This window comes from Lampetra fluviatilis, chromosome 21 (genome assembly GCF_964198595.1).
Source record: "Lampetra fluviatilis chromosome 21, kcLamFluv1.1, whole genome shotgun sequence".
Taxonomy (NCBI): domain Eukaryota; kingdom Metazoa; phylum Chordata; class Hyperoartia; order Petromyzontiformes; family Petromyzontidae; genus Lampetra; species Lampetra fluviatilis.
This window is the reverse complement of record NC_136295.1, coordinates 6,713,546-6,732,515: the sequence shown is the minus strand read 5'-3', so window position 1 is coordinate 6,732,515 and position 18,970 is coordinate 6,713,546. Positions and strand designations below refer to the sequence as shown.

General features: G+C 44.5%; 1 protein-coding gene across 7 annotated transcripts in view; it reads left to right on the top strand.

The window, feature by feature from the left end:
- The window catches only part of BCAS3 (BCAS3 microtubule associated cell migration factor), a 45,408-nt gene that overhangs the window by 1,367 nt on the left and 25,071 nt on the right, over positions 1 to 18,970 (top strand). For 3 of the 7 annotated variants that reach the window (XM_078865943.1, XM_078865950.1, XM_078865949.1), the window contains exons 2-18: positions 3,567 to 3,635; positions 4,282 to 4,336; positions 4,696 to 4,774; positions 6,170 to 6,276; positions 6,834 to 6,915; positions 7,286 to 7,358; positions 7,482 to 7,586; positions 8,128 to 8,204; positions 8,851 to 8,942; positions 9,325 to 9,408; positions 9,542 to 9,727; positions 11,128 to 11,224; positions 13,854 to 13,987; positions 14,558 to 14,885; positions 15,440 to 15,584; positions 16,304 to 16,348; positions 18,536 to 18,654. In XM_078865943.1, coding sequence (XP_078722069.1) covers positions 3,568 to 3,635; positions 4,282 to 4,336; positions 4,696 to 4,774; positions 6,170 to 6,276; positions 6,834 to 6,915; positions 7,286 to 7,358; positions 7,482 to 7,586; positions 8,128 to 8,204; positions 8,851 to 8,942; positions 9,325 to 9,408; positions 9,542 to 9,727; positions 11,128 to 11,224; positions 13,854 to 13,987; positions 14,558 to 14,885; positions 15,440 to 15,584; positions 16,304 to 16,348; positions 18,536 to 18,654 — 1,876 coding nt within the window. In that variant the 5' untranslated portion in view covers position 3,567. The remainder of the gene's footprint in view (positions 1 to 3,566; positions 3,636 to 4,281; positions 4,337 to 4,695; positions 4,775 to 6,169; positions 6,277 to 6,833; positions 6,916 to 7,285; positions 7,359 to 7,481; positions 7,587 to 8,127; positions 8,205 to 8,850; positions 8,943 to 9,324; positions 9,409 to 9,541; positions 9,728 to 11,127; positions 11,225 to 13,853; positions 13,988 to 14,557; positions 14,886 to 15,439; positions 15,585 to 16,303; positions 16,349 to 18,535; positions 18,655 to 18,970) is intronic. The other 4 variants (XM_078865946.1, XM_078865944.1, XM_078865945.1 and 1 more) reach the window with 4 other exon arrangements.

The following is an 18,970-nucleotide window of genomic DNA, read 5'->3' as shown; positions in this document are numbered from 1 at the left end:
TGTAAATGTTGTGGATTTGCTATCCAACACACCGGTGTGCTGTACTAGTGACGAATTGGCCACGTTCTGTTTACGTGACAAACCTTACTAATTGGCTGTGTCGGGTGGTGGCGGGTTTAACGACACATTAACGCTATCTACCCCAAAATAAAATCTATAGGGTTATACGTGATTTGAAGCTTTCGTGACTGCAACAATCCATACTCTTTGGTTCTTTCGAAAGCTTTCCCACCTGATGATGGACGTCTGTGTTGCGCCCGAAACGTCGTGATTTATTTTATTTTATACTTCCGTGACTTTACCGAAAAACCAAAGAGTAATGAAATGAAAGTCTCTCAAGTTTGTAGTGCAGTGCGTTAACCACAAAAGTAATTGTGATGAATTTTTTTTAACAACGCATGAACATCACTGCTTTTGGAAAATGTCAGTATTCTGAACGATGGTTTTCTCTCCATCCTAACTTATGACCTGGTGATGTGTATGGTGAACGTGAAGTTATATTAATGCGGTCCAACGTGAATAGACGATTAGATTACTGTGGTTGGACACCAGGGTTATTGGGAGTTGACCTCACCTTGGTAGAGGCAAATTCTCACTCCTGTGAGTTCGCGGCCATGTGAGAGTGACACGGGGCTGTGTCGGTCCCGTTGTTATTGCCATGCTGCGAGCCACAGCATTTGACTCTGCTTAACCGCATCAAGTCACGTTCGGATTGATTTTACCCAGAGTTCGATAAATAAACCTGTGTTTAAAAAACGATGGTTTTCTCTCCATCCTAACTTATGACCTGGTGATGTGTATGGTGAACGTGAAGTTATATTAATGCGGTCCAACGTGAATAGACGATTAGATTACTGTGGTTGGACACCAGGGTTATTGGGAGTTGACCTCACCTTGGTAGAGGCAAATTCTCACTCCTGTGAGTTCGCGGCCATGTGAGAGTGACACGGGGCTGTGTCGGTCCCGTTGTTATTGCCATGCTGCGAGCCACAGCATTTGACTCTGCTTAACCGCATCAAGTCACGTTCGGATTGATTTTACCCAGAGTTCGATAAATAAACCTGTGTTTAAAAAAAAGAAACCGATCGAACGGATGTTCTCATACAGTTCCCCCTCGGTAGTGTTGGTCGCAGTGAGTAAATTGCCTAAAGACAGAGACAATCGACACTGTTTTGTGGCCAGGGGGCAGATTGCGACACAACCTCCATTGCGCGTGTGTTTTTGACTTTCGCGATTTCTTGATAGCCGTGTATGTTGACTATTGAGAGTTAGACAGGCTTGGTGGGTGTCGGATTCTAATACCGAGGCAGACGTGCGTGTTGTTGCCTTGTTGTGGGCGAGACAAGCGTGTGCATTGAGTGTGTGTCAGGCGTGTGTGTTGTTGACTGTTGAGTAGAAAGTTAGGTGTGTTTGACTCGATAGGGTGATGCAGGATTGTGTGTGTGACTGTTGTATGTGAGACATGCGTGTGTGTAGAGGGTGTGTCAGGCGTGTGTGTTGTTGACTGTTGAGTAGAAAGTTAGGTGTGTTTTGACTCGATAGGGTGATGCAGGATTGTGTGTTGTATGTGAGACATGCGTGTGTGTTGACTGATGGGAGTGAGGGAGGTGTGTGTGTTGAGTTGACAGTGAAGCAGACGTTTGTGTTGACTGTTGTAGGTGAGACATGCGTGTGTGTTGACTGATGGGAGTGAGGGAGGTGTGTGTGTGTTGACTGATGGGAGTGAGGGAGGTGTGTGTGTTGACTGATGGGAGTGAGGGAGGGAGGTTTGTGTTGACTGATGGGAGTGAGGGAGGTGTGTGTGTGTTGACTGATGGGAGTGAGGGAGGTGTGTGTATGTGTTGACTGATGGGAGTGAGGGAGGTGTGTGTGTGTGTTGACTGATGGGAGTGAGGGAGGTGTGTGTTTGTTGACTGATGGGAGTGAGGGAGGTGTGTGTGTGTGTTGACTGATGGGAGTGAGGGAGGTGTGTGTGTTGAGTTGGCAGTGAGGCAGACGTTTGTGTTGACTGTTGTAGGTGAGACATGCGTGTGTGTTGACTGATGGGAGTGAGGGAGGTGTGTGTGTGTGTTGGCTGATGGGAGTGAGGGAGGTGTGTGTGTGTTGACTGATGGGAGTGAGGGAGGTGTGTGTGTGTGTTGACTGATGGGAGTGAGGGAGGTGTGTGTTTGTTGACTGATGGGAGTGAGGGAGGTGTGTGTGTGTTGAGTTGGCAGTGAGGCAGACGTTTGTGTTGACTGTTGTAGGTGAGACATGCGTGTGTGTTGACTGATGGGAGTGAGGGAGGTGTGTGTGTGTTGACTGATGGGAGTGAGGGAGGTGTGTGTGTGTGTTGACTGATGGGAGTGAGGGAGGTGTGTGTGTGTGTTGACTGATGGGAGTGAGGGAGGTGTGTGTGTGTTGAGTTGGCAGTGAGGCAGACGTTTGTGTTGACTGTTGTAGGTGAGACATGCGTGTGTGTTGACTGATGGGAGTGAGGGAGGTGTGTGTGTGTGTTGGCTGATGGGAGTGAGGGAGGTGTGTGTGTGTGTTGGCTGATGGGAGTGAGGGAGGTGTGTGTGTGTTGAGTTGACAGTGAAGCAGACCTTTGTGTTGACTGTTGTGGGTGATACAAGCGTGTGTGTTGACTGTACAGTGAGGCAGGTGTGTGTGACTGCTGTGGGTGATACAAGCGTGTGTGTTGACTACAGAGTGAGGTAGGTGTGTTTTGACTGTTGTAGGTGACACAGGGGTGTGTTGACTGTTAGGGCGAGGCAGGCTTGTTTAACTGCTGTAGGTGATACAGGTGCGTGTGTTGACTAGTGATTGAGGGAGGTGTGTGTTGAATTGTTGGTGAGGCGTGTGTGTTGACTGTACAGTGAGGCAGGTGTGTGTTGACTGTTGTTGGTTAGGCGTGTATGTTGACTGTACAGAGTGAGGCAGGTGTGTGTGTTGACTGTTGTAGGTGATACAGGGGTGTGTTGACTGTTAGGGCGAGGCAGGTGTGTGTTGAATGGAGAGAGCGAGGCAGATCTGTGCCTACTGGAGAGTGGCGTGTGTGTTGACTGTTGATGGTGATGTAGGGGTGTGTTGAACTGTAGAGAGTGAGGCAGGCGTGTGTTGACTACTGTATGTCATACAGGCGTGTGTGTTGATATTCATGTAGGGGTGTGTGTTGAAATGTTAGGGTGAGATCGGGGCCTCAGTTAGCACACTGTACTACTATCCCAATGACCTGAATTACATTACTGGTCAAGGATAACATCAGTGGTAAATATTTGAACTGGTTCAGGGCCTCCCCTAGATAGACTTAACCTTAAAGCATAACCTACTATGATGTATAATCATCAGCACTGAGGAGACAAAAGTGGCTGGGCGTAGTGCTGGCCATACCACTCTCTTGTATAATATTCCGACCTTCATAGCAGCACGCTAACAGCACTTTCTCCCGCAGCCTGTGTAGGCTGTATTTTGGATACTGTATTTGTCTTTGGTCCAGACGGGCACGTGTGTTGAAGTGTTGTGGTTGAAACAGGTATGTTTATTGACTGTTGAAGTTGAGACAGGTGTTTTTGCATCTATTTCAGGATGGAATCTCCTTGGCGAGCGAGCCGGTGCAGTGCTGGTGGAGCCATCGTGCGTCCTCAGCCAGAGACGTGCGTTGTTGACTCACTTTACAAACACCGATGTCATCGTCATCATTGTGCCATCGTCCATGTAGTTATGTTCTCACTAAATAAATAAAACAACTCTCACGTTGCGTAATGGTGCCATCATCAATATCAGTCCTGTTCTGGCCACTGCTGGATTAAGGTCTCTCTCTTGCCATTGTCATCCCAGACTTTTCCGTGATGCCATAGTGCATCGCAGTCCTGCAAGGCGCTGATCTCATGGCTCCTCTACTGTGGTTGCCTTGGGCATATTTTCTGTTTTGGTTTCCATCCCATGAACACATCTGTTGGCCATCATCTCTTATGGCGATATGTAATTCCCAAACCCAATGACTTTTCTTAGCAGTCAGTACGATGCCCATAAATAGTTTGTTCCCTCATCAATGTGATTATCTTCTTGTCTCTTCATGTCAATCCGACGACAATTGTACAGCGCAAACAATGAAATAGTTTAATGGTGCAGTTAAAGCAATGAATAATACATACTCTGCTATGATGGTCAAATAAAATGCATTTCACTTATACCATAAACTCAACCGCTTCTGTAAATGTTATTTCTGCAGTCGTAACAGCTAATGTACACTTGGTCACACGTGCGATGTTGAATGCTGTGTTCTTGTGGATTTTGCAGAGAGCAGTCGTACATGGATAGTGTGTTTACATTCATACAAGATGTTGTGCCGCAGGTGAGGCTGCCCTAGCCACGCTCATTGTGTTAAGCAAACACTCATATTTACACCAAGCCAGCGCCTCTGATAAGCACGCTTGGCTACGTACTGTGCGAAAAAAGTTCAATACATACAAATAACTATTTTGCACACACTGTCCACAAATAAGCTAATATTTAAGTTAATGGTCAGAATGGACTTTCCCCCATCTAGATTATTTAACTGAAAACTAACGGTCTGCTCTTTTTTAATTTAGTCCTTTGCATTTGCCATGCTTTATACTGTGTAGCCATCATGTGTTATGTGCTCTGAGTGATTTGCAGTTTGCGGTCATGGTTGATGTGTATGCCTGCTTGTTGTGCCTGCATGCTGAGTTGCAGGCATATGCGGGCAGCCCAGTAACAGATGAGAAGGAGCGTGTGGTGTGGGTACGCTTTGAGAAGGCTGATCTCAATGGTATGAACTAAAGGCACATTGCACATATGGCAGTCTCCAATGAATATTGCACATCCATGAACACATTCTGTATCTGAGTACACACACAATTATTATTTATGTTTGACGTGACACATCTATTTTACACGCGTAGTGTCAACGATTCAGAGACATGAGTTTCTAGTAGGCACCTTTATTAACAACTTCCACGGTCTCGTCCACACACTCTCCGCAGTATCTTAGCCTAGCCTAGCCTGTACACAACACTAGCCGCCTAACACTGACGGCGCTGACTGAGATAGCTAACTGCTATCCTTCGTAGCGCGGAGACGTTTAGCGACGACGGCGACGAGACTACAGCAACGACGAGACGAGTCCATTCCCAGAACCGGCAGCCTCGACCTCCTCCTTTCGGCTCCTTTTATGCTCCCAGCACGGCCTGGCTCCGCCCTGACTGTGCCTCCCTTCTCGAACCCGCTAGCAGGTTCCAGGGGCCTCCAGATGGGGCCCTCCATGACCCATGCCCTAGTTCCTTCTCTCTGCCACACCTGCACACCCTCACAGGCGTGTGTACTGTCTGTCCACGACAGTTGCCGCTGCTGTCCACCAGCCAGCGCTATTACACTACGCATGTACGCATATCCCTTTTTGTTAATCAACTGCTGGATATGCACCTTCCAACGGCGTGCAGGTCGTGGTGGTTATTTGACCATACTTCATTCACCGCACTGGTCAGTGTGGGTTAGTGAAAGTGGAGAGCACAGGCATTATATATATATCATAATGTGCAACTGTCCGCCTGTCATGCTCTTTATCTCACAAACGGTATGTTGCACAGAACAAAAATCATTTAAACAAAAATATATTTTTTTCTCAGCAAGGACCTGCCTGCAAAAGTGTCACTTTTGTGCATTAACATTTTGCCTCCAAAGTTATGAAAAACAACGTCCAATACAAACCAATGGGAGCCAAAATAATCTAGAAGATTGACTCGTATTTTATTGAAAGAATTGTCCAAAAGTTCGGCTCCCCATTGATTCATGCCGTTATCATCCCTTAACGCTTTGATGCTGTGGTGATGTTATTGTGCTTAATGCAGACTCCTGCAATGTTTGGGAGCAAGGGCACGGTTAAGTTATATTCTCCGCAAATGTGTGGGCAGTGCTAGTTGGAGCATATTACAGCGTTGGATGTTGCTGTTCTGTGCATAGTGGTTGCCTATCCAAGCACTATGCAGGCTCTACCTTTTCTTAGCTTCACCTTTCAGGTTATTTCATCATCGGCTTGTGTGTATTGGTTCAAAGATACTCTTGTTTTGTGTGCCACCGGTGCCGCTCATAATGGATGAGAAGCCCCGGGGCTGTTTGGAGTATGGGCCTGGCCTTAATGCGTCCCGTGTTTTGGCGTGTGCTGCAGATGTGAGCAGGAACCCTGAGCTGTGGGAAGGTGGAGGAGGGGCAAGCACGCCCCCCCTACTGCTGATGTTGGGTTACAACACTGGCATGCACATATGGGGCCTGCCTGTAAGTGTACACCTTGTCTGATTTCACATGTACAATTCAATATGCATGTTTATTGGAAGAGTTTGTAACCCTGTAGTTTATCTTTAGATAATCTCTCACAGTGAACTAGGTTCCATTTCTACTTGTGATGGTGAATATCAGATACATAATTCTACTCCAGATGAGTCCTATATATATTTTTTTACATTCGAACATGAGTATTTGTACCAATGTATCAGTACTAATACTATCACTGTTTCACTAAGAGCACTTAATTAATTATTTATAAAGGATAGTCCTTTATAAATGTAGTCATTTAAATACATTGCCTTTGTATATGGCATGTGTATCACCCAGAGAACATGATAACTACTCGGAGTGAGACATCATTCACATTGCTTTGTTCACCTTACAATACCATACAGTTTGGATTGTTAGACTGTTTTAAGTACAACTGTTGCTCAAGATGTTGTACATTACACTTTTTAGCTGTTTAACTGTAAGTGCCATGTTTGGAAACAGCATACGCGAGTGTCCATTGTTACATCTGTTGTCTAATGCCCATGTGTTGAGTGTAGGTCAGTGGAGAAGCTCAGGAGTTGTACTCGGTGAGGAGTGGCCCGGTCAGGTGTGCTCGCCTGCTTCCCACACCACACTCTGGTGAGTGAACGTTGGCTACGGACAAGCCATGAGTTGCAATGCATACCATAAACCTCACTCTGCTTGTTGCTTGGCATTTACTGAGTCTTTGTGTTTGGAAGAGCAGTTTGTATTGCCTCTTGTTCATTGTTTCATTTGCGTCATTCGCCTAAATTACATATTTACATATAATTAGCATAATCTGTAAATAATTTTTTTATCCCATGGTTTGGTGTGTGTATCATGAGTGTAAAAATCGGTTAAAGAGATTATTCGATGCAGTTGTCTATGTCTATGTGTAAATAATGAAAAGTTCACAATAGTGTAATCTTCAACCATGAATAAGACGTTTTCTGGGTCTCGGTGTCATCCATTCCACGTCACACCACAGGCGTGGACAGGAAAGACCTGTTTGCAGACAAGCGGCCATTACTAGCCACGTGCGATGGAGCCTCATCTACCGGGTGAGCTAAGCCAGCTTGCTCACTGAGCGCCCACCTGTCAATCACTGTTCTGTGGCATTTTTGGCACACTGGCTGTCACGTGATTTCATGGCACTAACCCCCTACGCGACGTATCCGCCGCAGGTCTCAGCCATACTGCGGTGTGGAGGTGCGTTCATTGCGTACAGGAGAGGTGGTGAAATCCATTCAGTTCAAAACGCCCATCTTTAATCTGCATGCCAACCACAGGTAGGTATGAGAGGGTGCTTATTCATTTGCTGACCCTGTGATGTGTCGGCTATGTTGTTTACATTAATTGGTGTGAGACACTTGATTCAAGGACTTTGTAAAACCTTAAAAATGGTGCTCCAGACTATTTTATTATTATGCAATTGTGGTAAGTCATCCGGATTTGAAAACAAAAGGAAATGAATGCTGCCTTAAGGAATAACAGTTTGATCATGTAAAACATTTTTAAATACCAATAAAACTTTTTGATGAAAATAAAATGCATGAAAAACGATAAAAAATTAACTTATGGTGTAATTATTGACAAATTATTTTAGGATAGCTCGGCTATTGTTTATAGTTTGTATTGTGTTTATGTATGTGTGTTGGTTGCATTAGTTGTACCAATTTCTGGGTTCATTGTGTAAATATATGCGGTTATCTTGGTGAAAACTATTTTCCACAGCACATCTGTGTCATTTAGACACAATTCCAAATGATGTATTTGTGGCTAATGGTCTGAACCATACTAATTTAATATTTTGTATTTGTGAGTGTGTAGGGTTCTGGTGGTGGCATTACAGGAGAAATTGGCAGCTTTCGATAGCCGTACACTCGTCAAGACCTTCTTTATCACAAGTGAGACGAAAGAAAAGTTCTTATTTTGCACCGTTGCAAACCCACCATGCTAGTCTTCAAAGCACACGCCAGTATTATCGGTGACCTTTTATAGGAATAATAGCAAGTCACACAAGCATTCACGTACATATTTACTTGGGCATTTCGGACACTTTTGGGTTATTTTTATGGATGGAGATATAGTGGATTTAAATGGATGATTTGTAGGTCTTAGTTGATATTTTTCATTGATTGGACATAAGGCACTTTATACATATATAAGAAAAATAAGATGGACCCACAGGCACACAAAATGTGTACGAGTATCCATACGAAATAGTACTGCACTTATTTGAATTTTAATATTTGGTGTCACACATTCCCAAACATATGTCTGCATCTGTCGAGTACACGTTTGCATGGAATATGTAAATTGGCAAAATGTAAATGTTTTTGTTCTATGAATCATTGTGTTGGTATAGCACATGTGCCAAAATCGGTCCGAGAATGATTTAGATAAATTCACTAATATGACTGACAAACGTATATGATGTGCTCACAGTAAAAAAAAAATGTTGTATACTTTCTTCATCCACAAATATTCGCTATATTCATGAAGTCTTAATGTTTATGTGTTGTTATTCTTGTGTGTCCTTTACTGCCTCAGGTTGCTACCCCAGTCCAGGACCGAACCCAAACCCGCTGGCGCTCGGGTCACGCTGGCTCGCTTATGCTGACACTAAGGTTGGAGCGCGCTATGTATGTTGCAACGCAAGTCTCACATTTCACATTCTCATTATTATGGGTGCAACAATTTACAATCCTCCCCCCCTCTCCCAAATCCATTACATACAGCATAAACTCATGAAAGACATTTATTCTTACACACACAATTCATTGCATGTATCATGAGCTGAATATAAACCGATATTAATCGATATGTTGACGCATCATTGCACCCATATTCATTGATCTTTCAATTGAGAGTATGTTAGATGTTTGTTGTCTGCATGTACTACATGGCGATGTCGAACATTTTTGCACGATGCCTTGCTCATGTTGTGGCCTAAATGGGGCGCACAGGTGTGCCGGTACGAGTAGTTCGCCGCTCTGCCCTGCGTGTATTTGGTGCCGTTGGCAGTTGGTACAGAGGCACCAGACGTATGGTGGAGTGAGCGGAGATGCTGTGCAGTCCTACACTGCCACTGTGATCAGTGCTGCCAAGGTACCCCTATGCATGCACCATCCATGTCCCGTTCTGGTGAAAATTAAGTCATAAACATTTGTCTGCTTCATTGTGGCATCCTATATAATCTATTGTTTGATTGCCCTTCTTGGCCATTTTGTCACGTGTGCAGACAATTCGCTCTGGCCTGTCTCTGTTTGGAGAGGCAGTCGGCAGGCTTGCCGGCGGGGTACGTGGAACGGGGATGGGCCCGGGGGGCTGTGAGGAGGATGGGGGTCCACCCCCTACACCGCGCAGACACGCACACCTTCCTGGGATTGTCACCATCATCGACACTGAATGTGTCCGGCATGGGCAGGTGCGGGATACGTATCATCTCACTCGCGCTCTAGTGCCTGTCATCTAATATTGTCGTTTGATGCCAACCCTTGATCGGTTTTGTACGAGAATTTTGTTAATGCGAAAAGGGTGAGTGAAATTTTACGTGGATGAAATTTTAATATCTTGGATGGTATAATTTGACATCTTTTTCACTTGTTTTATTATACTTTGTGTAAATGTGTTTGCCTCTATACTACAAACTTATGCGTTTTGTATGTGTCCAAGAAAAAAAGGAAAACCTGGCAGGTGTGTAAAAAATTGTGATCTATTATTTTTATACCTACGTGACTTTATCGAAAGAACCAAAGAGTATGTATAAATAGGCTTGGAGAGATGTCAGCATGATATTACATTGAGAACAGGAAAGAGGTACAAATTGATTACAGAATATACGCAATTTACACATCATTAATTGTTAGCAAAAAGTATGTGAGCTTGAGCAGCACACATCATTTGAAGCGATGATGGCCGGTGGTTGCAACTAACAATTGGAGTGGCAGCCATAGGAGGGACCACGACCGGAATGACTTTCACCACGGAGATGGAGAGGTTACTTCAGCTCATGTAGAGGTGTGAGATGGATTTCTATATTGCAGGAGGATGAAATTTCAACAGCTTGGGGGGAGGCCTGCATCCAGCAGTGGCTTGATTGTTGTTGATGATGTCTATTGTTTTGGTATACAGTGATCCCTCGTTTATCGCAGTTAATGGGGACCGGAACCCCTCGCGATAGGTGAAAATCCGCGAAGTAGGATTGGCCCCCTAGGAATTTCCATATATGTGTGTGTGGGTACCAGAATGTTTAAAATATGTATATTTATACTTTATATATATATTACTTAAATCTATTTAATTATAAAACCTTAATATTATACATTCACTCTCTCTCTCTCATACGATACGTATTATGGTGTTCTACACTCACCAATGACAGTAGTATCTTGAGACTTGACTCCAGTAATGACGACGACGACGATGACAACGATGATGCGCAGCCAATCAGCTCACGGGATACATCCACTCGCGCTCTCATTCGTCGATCTCGCGCCGGAAACCAATCACGTGCCTTGTCTGAGTGCCCGTGGGTATGTACAAAGCCTCTGAGAGAGTTTCTCTCTTTGTCTGGCATCCTGGGAAACCGTTTCTCTCGCGCATCACGATGAAACAACGCTGCTTTCCGCAATACGGCTGCCGATATGGCGGTATTTTTGAATTTTTATTTTTCGATTAATATTTTTGAAAAATCGCGATGCACTGAGGCCGCGAAACTTGAACCGCGAAGTGGCGAGGGATTACTGTACTCTTCTTTCAGGCACATTGCTTGGCTCAAGTACGGTACGAGTCGTAGTTGTTGACACTGTAATGTGTTGTGTGTAGGTGGAGGTTTGTGAAGAGGGAGAAGGGGACGGGGTTGTGGCTCATTTTCCAGCACACGACGGTACCCCAATCTCGGCCATGACCTTCGACCCTAGCGGTGAGTTCCTCATGTTTTAGTATATGGTTTGCATAATTCTTAGGTAGGTCAGGGTTAAGATCATAGTTGGTTCCAAGTAAAGAAAATACTTTGACTCTTTGAACTTTATGCACCCTTTGCCTGAGCCATAGGCAATAACCTGCTCTTACTGTGCACCTGATAGATGAGCTCTTTAGAGACCTGGTCCAGCCTGAAACTAATCTATGTTAATCATCGTAAGTGGTAATGTTTTACAAAAAAATTGTATAATATTGAATGTTTACATAGCGTAATTTATGGAATCGCAATACACTCAATGCTGCACTATCCGCAAATATGGAGGCGCATGTATATTAAGATGTTGCCAGCAAAGTAATGAGTATTTATACATGTGGGAAAAACCGGAGAACACCCACGCATGCGGGGAGGCACCACTATCCTATACTGATGGGGACAGATAATCGTGCACACTTGCTGTACCACCTTTCCTTGACGAGCCAGGGTATGGCACCTCGATGACCATGGGAAGGGAGTTTCACAACATTTGTGTGATCCACCAACCCTCGCTTCCACAGTGTAGGATTATAAGCCCATGTGCATAACCACCGACGCCCCTTTAACCACTAACCACCTGGAGTGGTTGTGGTGGTTTTTAAAGCATATTAAGTCAAGAATGTCAATAATTTTCAGCCCTTTGTCTAGTCACTTGGATAGAGGCCTCTCCATGCAATGTCAGTCATTGGGGTTGTTTGACCATACTTCACTACAATGGTCAAACATGGCTTGAAGGGGATGAGTGTACAGTACCGATTCAGATAAACTTGCAAATTTATGTTAGACGTGGCTGGAAATTGAACTCGGGTCATCAGGTTCGCCGCACACCACCACGTGAGCACTCAGCCGAAGAATGTAAAAAATTAACCCGTAAAAACAAAGTTTTTGACTATAAATCCTTTATATGCGTGGCGGCTAGAGTCCTCTCGTCCTCTGGCTTGAGATGGCTGCCACCTATGGGTCAGATGATTGCCTGCCACCATTAAGTAATTGGTAATTAAATATAATTTATTTTTTTCTAAAAAGTGTAAAATTTAGGAAAAAAAATTTCACGAAAATAAATTGTCACGCACAACGAGTCTGTGTGCAAAATGTCAGCTCGATTGGATCACGGGAAGTGGGTTAAAAAACGACCGAAAGATTTGTACGGTCGTAAGCGCACAAGCAAGCAAGTGAACTTAATATGAAGGATTTAAAAATGACATAGGATTGAAGCTTTTGTGACTGCAGAAATTACCATACTCATTGGTTTTTTTGGTAAAGTCACGTATGTAGAAATAAAATAAAATTGAACTAAATAAAATTAAATAAAAAATTCTGATGATGATTGCTTGTGTTGCGTTCGAAACGTCGTGAATTAATTTAGTTGAATTTTGTTTTATTTCTACATACGTGACTTTACCGAAAAAAACAATGAGTAATGTAAAAATGACTCGCTTGAAAAACAAGTATAACTGTCTCCAGTCTATTGTTACATATGAGTGGTGCCAACACATTGCTTTGGTATGAATACATCACATGGCTCGAATACTAAGAAAATTAACCTACTTGGCATTAACTCGCCTTGAATGCGTGGAATTGATAGTCTGACAGCATTTCCATAATATAGGGGTTTTTTTGGGTCAGATCGTGTAAATATAAATGTGTCGTTCAGCACACCGGTGTGTTGGAGAGTAAACCCACAACATTTACAATTCGAGTCCTGCATTTTTTGCCGGTAATTACAACCAGCCTCATCAGTTGACAGCCAGAATTGGCTGTGTCGGGTGGTGGCAGGTTTAATGACACATTAATCTTTATACAATCGAACCCAAAAAAAACCTTATGGATAATATTTGTCACGAAAGTATACGTGTTAAACTGACGGTATTTGTTGGCAATTGCATGTGCTGTATCAGGAAGGAACTTTTTGACATTTCTTGCAAAATCTTGCAATCAAGCATTTTTGTGGTTTGGCTTGAAACTTCAGTGGGAATGGTTGGTGTTGGTAACATTTGTGTTTGGAAATATGTTTGGATCCACAACTGTTGTGACCACAAATTTTAAGGTTCTCATATGTGTTATGGTTTCCTATTTTTATCTCGGGGCCATCATTTGTGAATTGCCAATCATCAGCCTTCTTGCTGGGGTCATGCTCCCACTGGTTTTTATGATCATCTCCATTTTTGTTTTGTGTGCTCTGACTTATTTCATAATGGTCCTGTGTGTTAAATCTTTAAGCATCTCCATCTATTTTCATAACTCTTCTCTTGTGCTTTAAATTTGTTCTCCGTTTACTTTCTAAACTTTCCCTCCACTTTTAGTGCACTCTCCTACACTATGCCAGTGTATATATCATGACTGGTGATGATGAATTGTTGTGACCACAGCGTGTACTTTAAATTGGGATGTTGATACCATTTAGGGGGTGTGACATGTACACATTGGTCCTAGCATAGTTGGCATGGACCCTGGTGCATGGAATTAATGTGGGCCCCTTGTCAAATACTGGTACTTGGGCCCCTCCTGCACGTGGGCCCCAGTGCAATTTTACCGCTTGCACACTCGACAGCTACGTCACTGCGCTTGCACTTATTTTCACAATGCTTCTCTCCAGGGTTGCTGCTCGTGACGGCCGATGCTCAGGGTCACGACTTCCACGTGTTCCGCGTGATGGCTCATCCGCTCGTGTCGGCGCAGGCCGCCGTGCACCACCTCTATACGCTGCACCGCGGGGACACGGACGCACAGGTGAGCACCGTCCCAACACACCTTTTAGTTGTACAAACGCGTTTCCCACTGTGTAGTGATGCACGTGCACATTATGTACACCTACAGCCCTTTTGTCAATCCACTGCTGGATGAGGGCCTTTCCTTGCCATGCGGGTGCCGAGGGTTGTTTGACCTCAACATGACCAGGATAGTCTAATTTCATTGTGGGTTGATGAAGGCGGAGAGCATAGATTAGTGTGTATGGAAGTATCATACGGCAGTGGATTTTGCTGTACTGATTTAGCATAAGCGCTGTTCGCATAATATGTTTCTTACATCCATGTTTCGTGATGTACAAGAGACAAAGAAGATGTGATTAGAACGGCTATACAGATGTTGGTCCAGGGCAGGAGAAGACGAGGGAGACCGAGCATGAGATAGGACGATGTTGTGTTGGAATGAGATACGAGTACAGTGGATGTGACTCGGTAAGAGGTAAACGGTAAAGCACATGGAAAATGAAAATATGAGCATCTGGCTCCATGCAATACTGGGACTCTTGCTGAGAGGAAGACGATGTGAATTATGTATGCATGTCCTTGCGTGCAGGTCCAAGACCTCAGCGTGAGCGACGACGGGCGTTGGGTGTGCGCCTGCACCCTGCGCGGCACGTGCCACGTCTTCGCCGTGTGCCCCTATGGCGGCGTGAGCTGCGTGCGCACGCACACCACCCCTCGCGTTGCCAACCGCCTAAGCCGGTTCCATAAGAGCGCAGGCCTCGACGAGATGGGCCCAATCTCCTTGCAGCTGCACCAAGTGCAACAGATGCAGCTACAGCATGGCGCAGGCGGGTCTGGGGCAGGTGGAGCCGGTGGTGCCGGGGCTGGCGTTGGCGCGGGGAGCCCTGCGCCCAGCCCAGGAGCGTCCCCTCACCATGGTAAGGTCATTCATATTTTAACTCTTCAGTGTGTTTCGGGGTTGTGCCGCATGAATTCAATTCCTGTAGAAGCTCCCAGCACATGGAGCAAAACGTTGGAAAAATAACATTGGAGAGCTGTGTAGGACAATTGTTACTGTGTTTCAGGCTTACTTGTTTTGTCACTATTGCTTGTGTGTATGTCCAGAAATTGTGCACATCTCTTGCGTTTGTATACAATTTGTCTATGAATGTGCCCTGTTATCCTCATAGGCACAGCGGTGTCAACGCCAAGTTGGCACCCAGTGCAAATTGATGGAAGAGAGGTCCTCGAGATATAAACATAGAAATGAAAGAAACGAGGAAGGCATTGAGAAGCCTAGAATGAGACTTGCACACAAAGAGAGACACAGACAGGGAACGAGAGTAAAGACTTGGAGAGAGGTCCTGAGAAAGAAATGGACAGCATCTATAAGATGTGAGGTCTCGTTTGCACAAATATATGTGGCACATATGTGAAGATGGTACGGCTCACTGGGTGTATTGAATGTCGTGTGTGTTCTTGCGTGCCCCAGGCAAGCTATCCAGGCAGGAGGTGCTTAGCAGCCGCTCCAGCTTCAGCTACGGGAACCCACGCTTGCCGCCCTTCCCCCACCCAGGCGTCACAATTCCACTCGCGCAAGTCAAGCAACCGCTCACCCTGGGCTCGCTCACTACCGGGTAACCACGCCACATGCCCTGTTCACGGCGTGTAGCACCACGCTGCATGAGACCACTATGTCTGAATAAAGTGGCCTCAGGCAAGCAATGCGGGAGTGCTCATGTGTGATTGCCAGATGCTTAGATTCAATGTGCCATGTCTTGCACACCGCATCACGCATCATCACGCATTCCCAACATTACGGCACTCATGACTGTGAAAACATCATTTTACATTGCATTACTTATGTAGCGACCCGAATCCCATTGGTGGATTACATATGGTGGAGGTGAAGATGTAGGCACTCTCCCTTCTTCCTATCGATGTGGCTAGTGCATATTAACATGGTCTATTGCCTCTTTAGAGTGAGGTCCTCTGCCCCATATTGGCTTGATTCCTAAATCCTGATAGATCTTGCCTTAGCAGGTTATCTGCTGTGCATATTTCCATTGGAACCCCGTTGTAGTAACGCATACCTGTGAACTTTCATGGGCTATCCCACATGCCGACCCTCATTGAAGCCGAAGACACAGCATGTCACCATGATGTGTAGGCATGTGACCAGTGTTCCTTTTCATGTAATTTCCCACCTATTGTTTATTGAAGGATGCATGAAATCCTGTGCAGGCATGTGTGGTACAGGGTAGACTGTGACAGACATAAAACACCTGCACAGTGCTAGCCGAGATCACACAGTCTCCTTCCTTCTCTCTCCCTCTCTGTGCCTTTCCTTGCCTAGGCCTGGCCTCTTTGCCACTGGCTGTCTGGCTATTACACCACCCTGGTGAGTGGGGTGTGCGGTGTGATGTGCGACATAAGTGTTGGTCATGTGGTGGACTTTCTAGGGCATTCACACTCACCATATCCCCCACCTGTGGTCCAGCCTGAACGCATTTGCAAGCATTAACCTGCTTGCACTTGTGCCAAATATATTGGACAAAACTGGTCCTTTACGTTTTCTGTTGGTTCAAAGGTCTGACGAGTGTAAATGTGCACTGGATCGAAATGAAATTCTGGTACGTCTGTATTGAGTAACACAAGCACAGTGTTCTGCAGAAGTCTTGTTAGTGCAGTGTTATCATTTTCTGGATGATGTTAAACATCCCCCATTGCTCTGTATTTGTAGTGTGCGCCTGTGTTTTGGCATAATGGTCACTCGCTTAATAAAAAAAACCTGTCCTCTTTGGTTCTTTTGGTAAAGTCACGTAGGTGAAAAAATTCAAATAAAAGAATAAAAAAAAATTGAAATAACTAAATTGTATTTGTATATCTGTTTATCTATATTTTATTTTATTCCTAATTTAATTTTTTCACCTATGTGACTTTACCGAAAGAACCAAAGAGTGGATCCTTGCAGTCACGAAAACTTCAAATCTAGAACGAAAAACATGTCTTTCTATGTATATGGAAAATGTGAATTCATTTTAATGCAGAAGTATTGTTTCAAGATTGAAGTTGATTTGCAAAAGTCGTATTATTTCACCATTTGCTTTGTCACGTGCTGGTAGTCTGCTGTTTACTGTATAAACTCATAACTTGTGCATAGTTTGACCTTTGTGTCAAACAGTGTCAGGTTTAATTATAATAATGTACATTTACTGTGAAACATGTGTTGTAGATTTGGGATAAAAATGTAGTCGCATTTGTTTTTTTGTATTGATTTTCCTTTGCAGTTTGTGTTATTTGTGTTTTTAGCACATTTAAAGTAAGAGTGGTGTGTGTAGAATTTGGAAACTATGTATTGTCACAGTCCATAACTATATATAATAATGTGTCATTTTAATATTGTATTTATAAGTACCTCGTGTTGTATGGCTATTGGGCAAACATATTTATGAGCCATTATTTGTCTAGCATCCTCCAAGGTTACAGACACCTCCAAGTTAGAGAAGTTATTTTGGAACACGAGTAGCTCGAGTATCATTCAATTTCTGTGAACTAATTAGGCATTTTGGCAGTGCTGGTGGTGTCACGTGTATATATTTTGTTGACATGACTTTCCAGCATGCTCAAGGAAAGTCACCTCTCTCTTCGACTTCACAATTCACGTTATTTGTCCGGAGACCTGCAATATTAAACTAAACTGTGACACCCATAGGCAATGGCTGTCACCATGTATGGTGGATTTTAACTGCACAGCAGAATTATTTATTTCGAGTCGTATGATGTTCAAGTAACAAAAGTGTGTCTCATTTACCCGTCAGCAGGGCTTAGTTTTAGCCGGGTCTGTCCGGGTTTTCGACCTGGAAAATATTTTCACACCCAGCACATCATATACAATATCCTTCTCTCACCATGGTTGAGGCCACTTAGTGACATGCCTCCAGCCTACCAGCGACCGCCCCGAAAATATTAATTTAGAAATTAAGCGCTGCTTGGGAAGCATGCCAATAATAAACCACTCGGCTCAATGGTTTGCAACCCCCAAGAGATTTGGGGTCATGATTCAGTTCAAGACTGGATTATTGTCTGTCGCTTTTGCTTTCTTTTTTTTGTATTCTATTTTTTACGTTTCATTTGTACAAATCAGTTTGCTCTGTTTCGCACCTCCAATTAGCAAGGTTAGCTATGTACGCTGCGAAAAAAGTTCAACATACATTTACAATTGTAACAATAGCTGATCATTTTTATTTAATGCTTGTAATTCATCTGTTCCCATAAGTATTGAACATAACAATCCATTTTCATCAATGATCCGATAAATCATTACATGCCTAATAAGTATACATTTTTTGTTGAGAACCTGGTGAGAACCCATTCACACACAGGACTTCATCATCATAATCGTCAGCCATGCTCACTCCACTGCCGAATGAAGTTCTCCATCTTCCATGACGCAGCAACCCATGCAGCACCTACACGTGAGCTGATTTAATTGGTCCGTCTCCGAAGGGGATGACTCTGTCCGGTGGTGTGGCGGCCTTGTGAGAGTGAGCTCTAACGGCGTTGCACGTTGTGTCCTGCCTCACAGTAAGGGCGCGCCGCGCACGTCTCCCCAGCCAACGGGCGGCGTGCGTGAGGTGTGCGTGTCGGCGTGCTTCGCTCCCTCCCACTCCCCCTTCAACACGGCTGCGCACACCCGCGAGAAAGGTATGGAGTACACACAAAGACAAAGATCCTCTGACAGACTTTGGAGCAAGTGCTGTTAGCGAGCACTTACGATGGCTGCCACGGCACACGAGGGGGTGGGTGGACAGCACCATGCCTGGCCGCCTTTGTCCCCTCGTGGCAATGTTTAAACATCACACCAAGTACTTATTTGAGGCTGAGTCAACCTAGGGGATGCCCAGCACTGGTTCAGATATTCATCACCAATTTGGCTATGAATGGGAATCCAGCTCGGGTCGCTGGGTTCCTCCCGCGTGTGCCGTTAGCGAGCACCTATGGAGTGGTGTTAGTGAGCACT